We start from the raw sequence: 13,893 nt of genomic DNA on the forward strand, positions 1-13,893 counted from the left end.
AAGAACCTTGAGTCGTGAGATGGAAGCTAGTTTCGTTGGAAAATGATTGAAATGTTACACGTTACCTTAAAGAACACGTTACCATCTTTGTAATTTGCTGAGAACCCTAACCTTTTCACCTTTTTTTTAGCAACATCCTAAAATCCTTTTCACCTTTTTTTTGTGTAATAGATTTCAGAACAAAAATCTGTTAAAAAAAGTGCGTGTACTCACGCGCTTCTCCCAAATCGCATTCGAAGGACTCTGTAACCCTAAAAATTCTCAGCATCAAATCGGGCCATCTCTGCAACTGTGGAGCTCCGTCGTCTGTTCAGGTACAATTGAAGCCTTTCCTACCTCCATCTTGAAGATCCTCCCCTCTGTTCTCAAGGAATGATATTTCCTTCAACCGTTTTGGCCGTTCTTTCTCACTGTGATGGTGCCGTCCACGACTCCTCCGTCACTGCCGTCACAGATGCTATACACGATGATGCCGTCCACGAATCCTCTGTCACTAACGTCACAGATGCTGTCCAAGACTCCTCCGTCACTGCCGTCACAGATGTCGCTGCGTTTGCTATTGTCGCTGCTAATACATCTGTCGATGTTGTTGCTACTGCTGTTGACGTTGCTCAGCTTGATGATGATGAGCTTGACGAAGATGAGGAAAATACTTTTGTTCCGTCTTTGGGCGCGTGGTCGAAGCGTCTTCACTTCACGCCTCCTCCAACTCCTCCAGAACCTGCAACTCCAAGGCTCGGAGTTTCAGAAGGTGTTAAATGTCAGATAGCTTCTTTTTGGCCTACGATTGATGAAGCAATCGTTAATGGTCCCAAGACTAAGAGGGGACAAAAGTTGTTCCCTGCGCAAGAAAAGCCCCAACTGCCTGTAAACACAATTCCACCTCCGGCACTTAAGGATGATGGTAGTCTTCGCTTCCCATGGGCCGCTCGTATGAACAAATCCTCTAGGAACCTCTTCCGTGCAACTGAACCGATTTATCGTCTAGATGGCACACCTCAAGTGACGATACCTTCTAAGGTACTTAGATTACGACCAGAAAACAATGAAGAATATGTTGTTGGACAGTTTCATAGGTGCTCAAGTCCTCCTGGAGGTCTTATACACGCAGTATTGAATAGGTTATGGGGTCGGGAATGTAGGATCACTTGCAAGAAGTTAGGAGATTTGTCGTTTCTGTTTCATATCCCTCATAAAAATACTCGTAAATGGGTTATTCAACGAGGCGTGTGGCATGTTGATGATTGTCTACTCTTTGTGGCACCTTGGACTCCCGTCAACTCTTTCAAAATACCTGAGATCTCTACCTTACCAGTATGGGTAAATCTCAAAAATATTCCAGATTCTTGTTTCTCTAGGTTAGGCATCAGCCACATAGCATTGGGTTTAGGAGAGCCAATGCTTACTCACAAACCTCGCTTAGATCCAACAAATATGGAGGAAGCAAAAATCTTAGTTGAGGTAGAGTTGGATAAACCTTTCCCAAAGCTCATTACTCTTGATGACAAGCAAGGTAATATCTACTTGGTAGAAGTTGAGTACACTTGGATTCCTAGTGCTTGTGAAAGGTGTGGTGCGCTTGGTCATAAGGAGAAGAGGTGTCTGTTACCGCCTATGCCACATGATTCTGCTCCTGTTACAAAAGAGTCTCCGGTCATAAGTGAAGATATCCCAATTGTGGACATTGCCCATCTGATGCAAAACTCCTCCATAGCTCATGTAGAGCATGTGGAGCCAAACTCTCGTTCACACACTGCCCATCAATCTTTTGAGACTTCCAAAAAGTCACTTGTCACTCTTCCTTCCGAGGACGCATCTGCTAGTCATGTCACACATTCGCATGAGGTACATTCTTCCTCTTGCTCTCAGCTTGATAACACTTTACCCTTGTTAGCAGCCAAAAAAGCTGTGCCAACTCAATCACTTATTATGGAAGACATTCCATCATATTCTATCATTTTGGAAGATCCTCATGCTTCTGAAAATGAGCAACAAATTGACCTTCGTTCTCCTCCCACTCTTCATCATCAACCACTCTCTATGGAGCTGGAAACTCCGTTTGCATATGGAAAAGGTAGTGGTTTTGATGAGGCTGGAGACTCATCTAGTTACTCTGTTACTAGAGGAGGAAGGACAATAAAACCAACATAAAAAATTCAAGAAATGGGATGGACGAATGTTAGTGGAAGAGGTAAACGAGGTCGTCGCGGCCGAAGAAACCATAATCACTAGTTCATGTCTTTCTTTATCTTGTTTTCTAGGATTCAAATGTGAATCTTTATCTAGGGTTCTTATGCCCTCTTGTTTGCAGCAAACTTTATCAGACTTATAAGTGAAAACTCATACATGTATTTTCTTGCATTTTAATTTGAAAGCTCTTTTTACAAAAAAAAACATCCTAATTTTTTCACTTTATATCTTGAATTAATCTTTCAATTTTCGAATCGTTACTTATTGCGTTTGCCACATTTGTTGATTGATTAACAGGGGTTTCAGACCAAAACATTTATAATCACATTTACATATACCGTGATTGGGTAAATATTAGAGCAAATGGGAGTAAATAAATTAGAGAAATTAAGAGGAAAATACCGAGTAAACAAATAATAAAAGAAAAAAAGTAGAAGTCAAATCGAACTTTGATTGATTCACTTCTGAATAACTAAAGAAAATATTTGTTTGGTTTATACTTTATACAGTAGTTGAACTGATCAAAATTTATATCACTGATATATTAACGCTATAGTGGACAAACATCCAAAGATTAACTATTTCTATTTCAGGTTTTACTAGTTTATACTTGATTCAATAGACCAAAAAACTACAGTAAATCAAATAGTATTTGGATAGTAACAACTTTTCCTACTTATAAACGTTCTACCTAAGTCCATCGAACTTAAAGACACTAGTGATCTCTAAGTAACAGATCTCGTGCGATAGAAAAGGAGCGATGCATTTGCAAACCAAATTATGCAAATTCTTAATGTCATTGTTAGTCTTCTGGTTTAGGTTTCTACACTTTCAGGGACCAGAAGAAACGACTCGAGCCAGAAAGAAATCATTTTTATCCTACCCGAAAAAGAAGAATGTCATTGATACATCACCGCCTTGTGCCATCTCAACAAGCAGCAAACACCATATCAGTGGTCTAAAAGACCATTCAGTTGCTAGAACTTGAAGTTCTTGGAGTCAGCAATCCTCGGCGCACTTCAGCTCTGTAATCAGCTGGCGATATCTTTGGAGGTAATGTATTGTTTGCTGCAGCCAGGATCTGTAATTGTTTTGTCCCACAATATATGAGGAAATGGTCTCCGACTATGTTAACATCTTAAAGAGAGCTAAAGCATATGAAAGAGATGAAAGCGTTGGTTCTACCTGGTGAGGTAGTTTGCCCCAAACACTCCCTCCATAGTACATGATTGGTCGTTCTGTGGAATAGAAAGAAAAAACGCAGGTAACCAACGTTAACACTTTTTGATTCTACTCCCAGCAACACAAGCAGAAAAATCTAAAAGACCGAGAGGTTGAACAGAAAGGAAATTAGGAAACCACTCTGAATGCACTTAAACTAACCAGATAAATCCACAGTTGGGTCGTTGTATTGATGCATTGCAGTTGCCCAGCCTGTTCAAGAGTACATAAATAAGACAAGGCAAGACAATCGAGTGCTTAAGCAGTGACTTTAAAACACTTCATCTCATAAAGTTCAAAGATTTTAACCAAGGAGCTTGACTAATAAACTAGAACTCACTCATCATCTGTTTAGCATAGCATCATTTGATACGAAAAAAACGACCAGACACTGAAGATGATACCAAACAAATATTTAATTAGTCAAATTCAGATTCATACGTTGGCTTAAAAGCTGATAAGCTTCACTCGTAGCGCAGTCCTTCAGAGTGGCTATCTTTTGGGAAGCTTTCTCCATCTGAGAACCAGTAGCCAGAGGCTGACTTCTCTCACCATCCTTGTGCTGCTGGCTACTTGCACGATCTGCATATTTATCTTCAAAAACTTCAGCAAGTAACAAAGATCATAACAAGCAAAACCTGATATAGCATATTGCATTCCCTAAAGCTCAAACAATGATCATCTCTCTCAAGAACCGCTAATAAAGAGTGAGAGAGAGAGAGCAAGATCTAATCGCATGGTTTTAACAGATTCGCTAGCAAATCAACGAGTGTATCTACAAAATCAGATTACTTCTCTTCCACATCTCTCTGATCTACGTAGTAACTACAAAGAACTAGCTAATCTAGGAATAATCACGAACTCATTTGATTCGTTTCTAGCAAAGAAGATGAAGATCAGAGAGAAAGCGAGAGCAAATATACCTCCTATCTTCTTGCTATTCCCAGAAGGATTCCTGTGAGGCGGAGATGAAAGATCGGAGACGAGGAGAGTAAAAGATCACTCAAATTAGCAAGAACGAGAGAGGAAGGATAGAGAGAAGAAGAAGAAGAAGAAGCGGAAGTTACCTTTGATTAGGGGGAGTGTATTTCTTCGTGTTGGAGCTCGGATCCGCCATTGACGAGAGTTAGGGCTTGCGCAGATTCGCCGGAGAGCAGCAGCTCCTCTCTCTACCGTCGAGAGTGGAGATCTGTCAGTCAACTCTCGATTTAAGCGAATTATCAATCTTGTGACGCGCAGCGCGTGTTTATCAAGCGATCGCGCGCTTTTGTTTAGACGCCTTTTCTGTAATTTACGGTTCGCGCAATTACCCGGTTAGCTAAACCAAGTGTAAATAAAAGGGAGATTTGTAATCTGTTTTTGGTTAGCTTTCGGTCAATCCCGGTATATAATTCGCAATGGGCTGTGTTTTACGGCCCAACGATGCTTTAAAGTGTTATATCCAAAATAGAAGTCGGATCCGTGCCCGCTTGCTAAGAAGGGTTTTGAGGGTTTCGCAGTTTCTGCAGTCTTCTCTCCTCTCCGATCTCTTCGTCTTCTCCACAGGATCCCCAAAGATGAAGCTCGTCAGGTACTGTTTCGATTCTCACTAAGTATCGATTCGATTCCCGTTCTTGAGCGCCTTAGCTGATTTGTGTTATTGTTTTGTTTCGATTTGGGTGTATTATTGGATCGATTAGGTTTTTGATGAAGTTGAACAATGAGACTGTGTCGATCGAGCTGAAGAACGGAACTGTGGTCCATGGAACCATCACTGGTAAACTTCTATTTTATCTTTACTAGTATCGATCCGTTGGCTTAATCGCATCCGTAGTAGCTTTAGCGAACATACAGATTAGAGTTTATTCATTGAAGTTAAGCTGGTTGATTTGGACAGGTGTTGATGTGAGCATGAACACTCACTTGAAGACGGTTAAAATGACTCTCAAGGGGAAGAATCCAGTGACAATGGACCATTTAAGCTTGAGGGGTAACAACATCCGCTACTACATTCTTCCCGATAGCTTGAACCTGGAGACTTTGCTTGTGGAAGACACTCCTCGAGTTAAACCTAAGAAGCCTGTTGCTGGTAAGGCTTCCTTCATTTTTTTGATGTGAAATTGTATAGGGATAAGATTGTTTTTATCAATCTGTTTATGATTCTTTCTTTCTGTGGTTCTTAGGGAAGCCTGTTGGACGAGGCCGTGGACGTGGTGGTCGTGGGCGTGGTGGGGCTGGTCGTGGCAGAGGTCGTTAAGTTTCAGCAAAGCAGTGCACTGGAAACAGTTGAAGGCGAGTGAGTTTGAATTTTGTAGGAAGTGGGAACCCTTTGGTGTCTTAGGAGAATGTACTGAACTATGATGTATTTAGCAACTCTTTGCAAAGGAAACATCTGTGGTAAGATTTGGGCTGTGTAATGCGACTTCGTGGAAGATTTAGCTTTTCATTTCATAAGAGCATGTGCAAGTAAAGAATCTGTGTGGTTTATGGGTTTTTATTCATGTGACAAATCTGACTTTCAAAATGCATTAACATGTTGAAACTTGAAGTACTTGAGTGAAGAAAATATGTTATGTATATCTCTACGGAGGAGGAAGCTGGAAGATATCAGACTTGCATCAAGTCGACAAGTTCCATTTGAGAGCTTGTGTGTTTTGTTTCCAGGTCACTTACAGTTCTTCCTGACTCGCCTTGGCCTGCTTGTTTGGGTTCCACATCAGCTCTGGTTGCTCCCTCGGTGAACATAGACTTGCTAATTTTTTTTGTTCTTCCATTTTCTCGTCATCCTCATCGTCTGATCATTCCAAGACAGATTCATCTAATTCAACGTCGTCGTCATTAGGATTTTATACATCACATTTCAGATCTGTAAAAGTAAAAAATCATCAGTTGTCCAATTACCTCTACAAAAAATCCATCTAATGAGTCAAAATCCGATAACCCTAGTAGTTAACTGTGAAATACAAGTTAACAATGACATTATCAGATATGAAAGTATGTGTAGTTACCTGCGTCTATATTTTTAGCATGACCATGACTTAATATGTAATCTGAGCTTGCAGTTTTCACAGAATAATATATATATATATATATACTGGAAGAAATTTTCAGTATAAATGTCTTCAAAAGTTCAAGTTAGCAATCTCATACTAATTCCAAAAAGTCATAGACTTCTAGTTCAAGAGTAACAGCTCTAAATTCTCGGAAACGTCATCTCAACCACAAATTCACTTGTGCTCAAGCAATGGGTATAAATGATGTTTGTAGCATTTCACAACTAATGGGATTTGACATAAACAACATGTCTTCACATAGAAGCTAGAACCCACTCTTTGTTGCAGCAAAAGGAGGACTAAGCTTGCTTCTTAAGTTGTTGGTTTGAAAGCCATAATGTTTATGATCATGGTGGTAGAAAAACAGAGATGTCCAGCACTTCCCTGGAGGAAAACACCAAAGAAAAGGGAGTCCCTTAAATATTTGATCTCCTCTCAGATTGTACTAACTAGAACAAAGAATTTCAGATGCAAGCACACACACGAGAAAAACAGAGTAAGCAGATTCCAGAAATATGATTTAAACAAAAAAAATATGACTAGTGTAAAGATCTTTTGATTCGAAGCTAAACCCATCAATTCTCCTCTCATTTCCGCCGCCGCTATAAACAGCAACCGCCGTGATCAGGTTTCTCCTTCGTTCTTTGCTGGGTATCTTGTTGGATCTAGCAAACTCAAGAAAGAACAAGTGTTTCTGAAAAAGTACTATGAGTTCTTATTGAATAATCTCGAGTTACAAAAGTTCTTAAATAGATGAAGCAACAAACTGAGATCCTAAAATTACTGAGTCTCCTAGATAATAGGAAGACTTATTCAAATCATAACAAACTCAAACAACTCCTAAAGACTCGGTCATGATGACTTTATTCTTCAAACCCTCCCCTAAACTGAAAACACTATGTTCTTCAGTTTACTCCAACTTCGAACACACTCCCATAGCACTTCTAAGCTTCTCGAACACATCCAACTTAACTGGCTTAGTCATGATATCGGCCAACTGACTCTGTGTAGAACAATACTCCAAACTGATTACACCTTCATTCACTAGTTCACGCAGGAAATGAAACCTGACATGAATACGCTTGCTCCTACCATGTAGAACAGGATTTCTGGACAACTTAATTGCAGAGCTGTTGTCACACCAAAGCGTTGTGAAGTCCTCTTGAGCAAACCCGATTTCTTCAAGAATATTTCTCATCCAAACAGCCTGACATGCTCCGTTTGCAGCAGCTACATACTCAGCTTCTGTTGTAGACAAAGTAACAATGGGTTGTTTCTTTGAAGACCACAAAACTGCTCCTCCTCCTAGCATGAAAACATAACCCGATGTGCTTCTTCTATCATCACCATCTCCTGCATAATCACTATCCACAAAGCCTTCCAACTCTACTGCTTCTCTGTCACGCTTGTATTGTATTCCAAAGTCCAATGTGCCTTGTACATACCTCAAGATTTGCTTAGCTGCCAACAAATGCTGCTCGGTTGGCTTCTCCATGTATCTGCTCACCAGATTCACTGAATATATGAGATCAGGTCTTGTTGCCGTAAGGTACCTTAAGCTCCCAACCAGCTGCTTGAACTCCGTAGGATCAACACTCTGTCCTGAACCCTCCTTCGTCAGCCTTAAGTCCGTAACTGTTGGATTCTTGACTGAGTTGCATTGATCAAGACCAAAGCGTTGCAGAGTCTCAGCAGCATACTTCTTCTGATTGATGAAGATACCATGCTGTCTTGAATCACTTCCACTCCTAGGAAATACTTCATTTTTCCTAAATCAGTCATGGAAAACTCCTTTTCCATTGCCTCCTTGAACTCCTCCATCATCCGCATTGAATTACTAGTGTAAATCAAGTCATCAACATAGAGACTTACAATGAGTATCGCCTCTCCTTCTACCTTCACAAACAGGGTGTGCTCACAGTAGCATTTCTCGAAGCCCTGAAAAGTAAAGTAGCCCTCAATCCTGCTGTACCAAGCTCTAGGTGCTTGCCTTAAACCATATAAGGCCTTCTTCAGCTTGTAAACTCTGTTCTCTGCTCCCTCAACTTCGAAACCAAGTGGTTGGTCTACGTACACATCTTCATCAAGCTTTCCATGCAAGAAAGCACTCTTTACATCCAACTGAAACACATACCACCGTCGTTGTGCAGCAACTCCAAGTATCATTCTGATTGTATCCCACCTAGCCACAGGTGCAAACACCTCGTAGAAGTCCACTCCATGAGTTTGATGAAACCCCTTAGCCACCAATCTAGCTTTGAACTTGTCCACTTCTCCCTTCTTGTTAAGTTTGGTCTTGTAGACCCACTTAACTCCTATCACTTTCGTGTTCTCTGGAGGTTCCACCAGCTCCCAAGTGTCATTAGCCTCGATGGAATTGATCTCTTCTTCCATTGCCTTCCTCCACCTATCTTGTCTCACAGCTTCTTCAAACTTTACCGGGTCAGCAAGATCAGTGAACATGGCCATCATCTCATCACTGTCTTCTTCTGTCATCATACCTCTATATTCACAGACATAGTCTCTCATCCATACTGGTCTCTGCTTGCTTCTCCCAGCCCTATTTCTCTCTGCAATCGGGCTTTCCTTCTCTGTGTTTACATCGGTGGCTGTTGCTACTGCCTCCGTGTTAACCGCTTCAACCCTTTCTTCTTCTGTTGTTCCTCCGTTTTGTACTTCACGTGCTTCATCATCTTCACTAAGCTCAACAAACTTGTCTTCCTCAACTTTCTCTTCCCAATCCCATTCCTTCTTCTCATCAAACCTCACATCCTTGCTGATGATGATCCGTTTCAGGTCTGGATCATACAGTCTGTAAGCCTTCGACTCCTTGCTCACACCAAACATCACACACTTCTTGCTCTTCTCATCTAGCTTCACCCTTCTCTCATATGGTATAATCGCAAAGGTTGTGCACCCAAAAACCTTCAAATGACTCACCGAAGGTTTGTGATTACTCCACTTCTCTGCTGGAGTGACATTTCCGAGGATTTTGGTTGGGCTTCTGTTGAGTATATGCACCGCGTACTGAGCTGCTTCTGGCCAGAATCTCAGAGGCACCTTCATCCCAAAGAGCATACACCTCACCATGTTCATAACACTCCAGTTCTTCCTCTCTGCAATCCCGTTCTGTTGAGGTGTATAGGCTGCTGTTAGTTGCCTCTTGATGCCTTGCTCAGTGCAGAACTCTTGGAAAGCTTTGGAATTGTACTCTCCTCCTTGGTCAGTTCTCAGACAAACCAACAGGCTTCCTGACTCTCTTTCTGCGGCATTCTTAAACTCTTTGAAGACTCTGAATGCCTCAGATTTTTCTGCAAGAAAGTAAGTCCAGCACTTGCGACTATAATCATCAATAAAGTTGATTATATACCTTTTACCACTCTCTGATATTGGTGATATAGGACCGCATATGTCACTGTGCACCAGTTCCAAGCCACGACTTGCCTTCCACACACTCTGCTTGGGAATGGCCTCTCGATTCTGCTTGCCTTTCATGCACACCTCGCAGACAGCTTCACTCATATTAATCCTTGGCAAGCCAGTCACCATTGCCTTTTCAGCCAGAGCTTGTAGGTTGGTGTGTCCTAAGTGACCAAATCTCTTGTGCCACAGCTCCTCTGTCTCCTCCACAGAGCCTTGGATCTGGTTCATCAGCATCTCTTCTTTCGGTTCTCTAACTCTCGCCTTCACCACAAACATTCGATTTGTGGACATCACTGATTGCATGAGAAGTCTATTCTGCTGCTTATGCCATATCTCACACACATCATCATCAATCACTATTCTCAATCCCTTCTGTTGCAGCTGCCCAACACTCAGGAGGTTGTTCCTTAAGCCAGGAACATAGTAGACAGATGAGATCAGTTGAGTGGTGCCATTGATCTCCAATCTCAGGTTTCCTCTGCCTTCCACCAACATCTTCCTATCGTCTCCAAGTTTGATTTGTTGACGAAACTTGTTGTCCAAATCAGTGAACCACTCCATGACTCCGCACATATGGTTGCTGCATCCTGAGTCCAGATACCATACTTTCTCAATCTCCACAACCGTCTGCGCCATGAGCAGCACATCTTCCTCCAACTCAGCATAGTTAGCACTCCTCTCCCAGCTTGGACATTCGTTTTTGAAATGCCCCAGCTTATGACACTTGTAGCACTCGATCTTGCTCTTGTCAAGTGTTGGTCTTCCTCTTCCATATCCTCCTCTACCACCACGGTTTCCTCTTCTCTGAGCATAGCCTCCCATGCCTCTACCTCCTTCCATTCTCAGAGCAAGCTCATCACCCGTGTGTTTACTGAGGTTCTGCTCGTGCACCAGCAGTGAGCTCTGCAGCTCATCAACAGTCAGTTCCTTGATGTCTTTTGACTCCTCAATAGCACACACAATGTATGTGAACCTTTCAACCAGAGTACGCAAGATCTTCTCCACTATCTTGTCATCTGGCATGTCCTCTCCAAGGTTCCTCATGTCATTTGCCACCACCATAACTCTTGAGAAGTACTCAGTGATTGAGTCTCCCTCCTTCATTTCCAGTACTTCGAAATTCCTCCGAAGTCTCTGCAACTGTGCACTCTTCACTCTCTTGTTGCCTTGATACTTCACCTTCATCGACTCCCATATGTCTTTGGAGGTCTCCTTCTTTGCTATGGTTTTGAGAATCGTCTATTCGATTTGTGGACATCACTGATTGCATGAGAAGTCTATTCTGCTGCTTATGTCATATCTCACACACATCATCATCAATCACTATTCTCAATCCCTTCTGTTGCAGCTGCCCAACACTCAGGAGGTTGTTCCTTAAGCCAGGAACATAGTAGACAGATGAGATCAGTTGAGTAGTGCCATTGATCTCCAATCTCAGGTTTCCTCTGCCTTCCACCAACATCTTCCTGTCGTCTCCAAGTTTGATTTGTTGACGAAACTTGTTGTCCAAATCAGTGAACCACTCCATGACTCCGCACATATGGTTGCTGCATCCTGAGTCCAGATACCATACTTTCTCAATCTCCACAACCGTCTGCACCATGAGCAACACATCTTCCTCCAACTCAGCATAGTTAGCACTCCTCTCCCAACTTGGACATTCGTTTTTGAAATGCCCCAGCTTATGACACTTGTAGCACTCGATCTTGCTTTTGTCAAGTGTTGGTCTTCCTCTTCCATATCCTCCTCTACCACCACGGTTTCCTCCTCTCTGAGCATAGCCTCCCATGCCTCTACCTCCTTCCATTCTCAGAGCAAGCTCATCACCCGTGTGCTTACTGAGGTTCTGCTCGTGCACCAGCAGTGAGCTCTGCAGCTCATCAACAGTCAGTTCCTTGATGTCTTTTGACTCCTCAATAGCACACACAATGTATGTGAACCTTTCAACCAGAGTACACAAGATCTTCTCCACTATCTTGTCATCTGGCATGTCCTCTCCAAGGTTCCTCATGTCATTTGCCACCACCATAACTCTTGAGAAGTACTCAGTGATTGAGTCTCCCTCCTTCATCTCCAGTACTTCGAAATTCCTCCGAAGTCTCTGCAACTGTGCACTCTTCACTCTCTTGTTGCTTTGATACTTCACCTTCATCGACTCCCATACGTCTTTGGAGGTCTCCTTCTTTGCTATGGTTTTGAGAATCGTCTTGTCAATGGAGGCGAAGAGGTAGTTCTTCACCTTCAGATCCTTAAGCTTCAGCTCTGCTTGTTCGCTTCTCTGCGCTCCGGTCAAGATCACACCGGCCTCCGGTTGCTTGACTCCCGTCTCAACAAGCTCCCACCACTCCTTTGAGCGAAGCAAGTTCTCCATCAGCATCGCCCAATGCTCGTAATCTCCATCAAACTTTGGGATGTTCAAGGATGACTCTTTCTCACTCATTCTCTCACACGTTTACTTTCACTCGAATGATCGAACACAGAGCTCTGATACCACTTGTTGGATCTAGCAAACTCAAGAAAGAACAAGTGTTTCTGAAAAAGTACTCTGCGTTCTTATTGAATAAACTCGAGTTACAAAAGTTCTTAAATAGATGAAGCAACAAACTGAGATCCTAAAATTACTGAGTCTCCTAGATAATAGGAAGACTTATTCAAATCATAACAAACTCAAACAACTCCTAAAGACTCGGTCATGATGACTTTATTCTTCATATCTCACGCCACCTCATCAACATGATTACTCCAATCAATATCATCTTCTCTGTTTTGATCATCCGCTTTACATCTCCGGTCAGCTCCTCCTCCTGACGCCGGAGACACCGGATCGAATTTGATTTTCTGGTGAAGTTAAACTAATTATCGAAGAGAAAAAGGAAAGCCGCAGAGAGAGAGAGAGAGAATTGATTTATGAATTGCACGTGATATGTAATTTACTAGTTTTTGACCAAAAAAGAAAAAAAAAAGAAACACATACGACCAATTAAATCCGTTATTTTTCTTTTTATGGTTAGGTGACTAAAAATTGAAATATGATCTATTAAGTAAGTAACCTAGTATTTATTTTGTCTCTAGCGAGTGAAGGTTTAATTGCCAAAATCGATCTTGGGAACATACATTTCCGTATAATGATGATATGTTGTGGGGTCCACTCAGCGCAACAAATATGGGGGGGTGCAAGCTTGATCGTACAGGTCGTTAGACGTAACTGTGGTCGCCTTTGCCCCTACGATCTTACCTAAATACCAAATGTACCCCTAATTACGCGAGTAACGAATCTGGGTGTTCACTGTTCGGTACAGACTGTATGACGTCGGATGTAATTAGTCGATACTACCTCTACTATTTTCCCCTGAATACTAACTTTTTGCCCCTGTAACTGCCACAAGCTCTCGACGACTCGCCACAAATTTCCATTTCGTATTTTGTCTCACTCTTTTTCTCTCTCTTTCTCTGAGAAAGTTAATAATCACCTTTTTCGTTTCCTTCCTCTGCAACAATGGTGAGTACGATAAAGAAAAAAAATGCGTTTATACTTTCCTCCAAGTTATTTTTCTTAGCTTTTTGCTCTGTTACTGTTCTCGTAATCTCAATTTGGTATCGAATTTTATCTTCCTCCTCAGGTAGTCTCTCAGAAGTTGAAGGAAGCTGAGGACACCGGACAGTACTCGCTCCTTCTGGTAAGCACATCATCGAACGAAATTTTCTCGTTTCTTCCTTCCTGTTTACTGACTTTTTCTTTACTGATCGATGATCGAGGTTTTCTTTCCGTCACTTCGTTTTGCGGCGGGAGAACCGAGCGATTTAGTCTCGACTTTCCGTCATTCTCACGTAGTGGAAGCTGAGTTCACAGAACAGGACTCGCTCTTTATGGTGAGTAAAACGACGACATAATCGAGCTTTTCGTTTTTTTTTTCCGTTGTTGATTATTAGGATCGATCGAAGATCCGTCTCTTGATTCTGCGTTCGTTGCGATACTATCTTTTTTTTTCTTTCCGTTTTTGATTATTAGGATCGATCGAACATCAGT

At 42.0% G+C, this 13,893-nt stretch overlaps 2 protein-coding genes across 2 annotated transcripts; one reads left to right on the plus strand and one right to left on the minus strand.

Annotated features, from left to right (window-relative positions):
* Window positions 1–2,968: 2,968 nt before the first annotated feature.
* LOC108857120 (uncharacterized) lies at window positions 2,969–4,644 on the minus strand. Its single transcript, XM_018631053.2, has 6 exons — window positions 4,479–4,644; window positions 4,335–4,366; window positions 3,853–3,993; window positions 3,574–3,624; window positions 3,376–3,428; window positions 2,969–3,271 (listed from the first exon to the last, which is right to left on the minus strand). Exons 1-6 carry the CDS (start codon window positions 4,526–4,528, stop codon window positions 3,161–3,163), a joined length of 438 nt encoding a protein of 145 aa, XP_018486555.1. The 5' UTR covers window positions 4,529–4,644; the 3' UTR covers window positions 2,969–3,160.
* A 198-nt stretch (window positions 4,645–4,842) lies between these two features.
* On the plus strand, window positions 4,843–5,844 carry LOC108857594 (small nuclear ribonucleoprotein SmD1a). Its single transcript, XM_018631591.2, has 4 exons — window positions 4,843–4,981; window positions 5,091–5,167; window positions 5,288–5,479; window positions 5,574–5,844. The coding sequence occupies exons 1-4, from the start codon at window positions 4,968–4,970 to the stop codon at window positions 5,645–5,647; spliced, it is 357 nt and encodes a 118-aa protein (XP_018487093.1). The 5' UTR covers window positions 4,843–4,967; the 3' UTR covers window positions 5,648–5,844.
* Window positions 5,845–13,893: the final 8,049 nt, after the last annotated feature.

Source organism: Raphanus sativus, chromosome 5 (assembly GCF_000801105.2).
Source record: "Raphanus sativus cultivar WK10039 chromosome 5, ASM80110v3, whole genome shotgun sequence".
Taxonomy (NCBI): domain Eukaryota; kingdom Viridiplantae; phylum Streptophyta; class Magnoliopsida; order Brassicales; family Brassicaceae; genus Raphanus; species Raphanus sativus.

Coding starts and splice junctions, on each gene's coding strand:
- LOC108857120 (XM_018631053.2), bottom strand. CDS start 4,528: ATGGCGGATCCGAGCTCCAACACGAAGAAATACACTCCCCCTAATCAA. Junction 4,367..4,478: donor TACACTCCCCCTAATCAAAG/GTAACTTCCGCT, acceptor TCCGCCTCACAG/GAATCCTTCTGGGAATAGCA. Junction 3,272..3,375: donor GGGGCAAACTACCTCACCAG/GTAGAACCAACG, acceptor AAACAATTACAG/ATCCTGGCTGCAGCAAACAA.
- LOC108857594 (XM_018631591.2), top strand. Junction 5,168..5,287: donor GGTCCATGGAACCATCACTG/GTAAACTTCTAT, acceptor TGATTTGGACAG/GTGTTGATGTGAGCATGAAC. Junction 5,480..5,573: donor ACCTAAGAAGCCTGTTGCTG/GTAAGGCTTCCT, acceptor TGTGGTTCTTAG/GGAAGCCTGTTGGACGAGGC.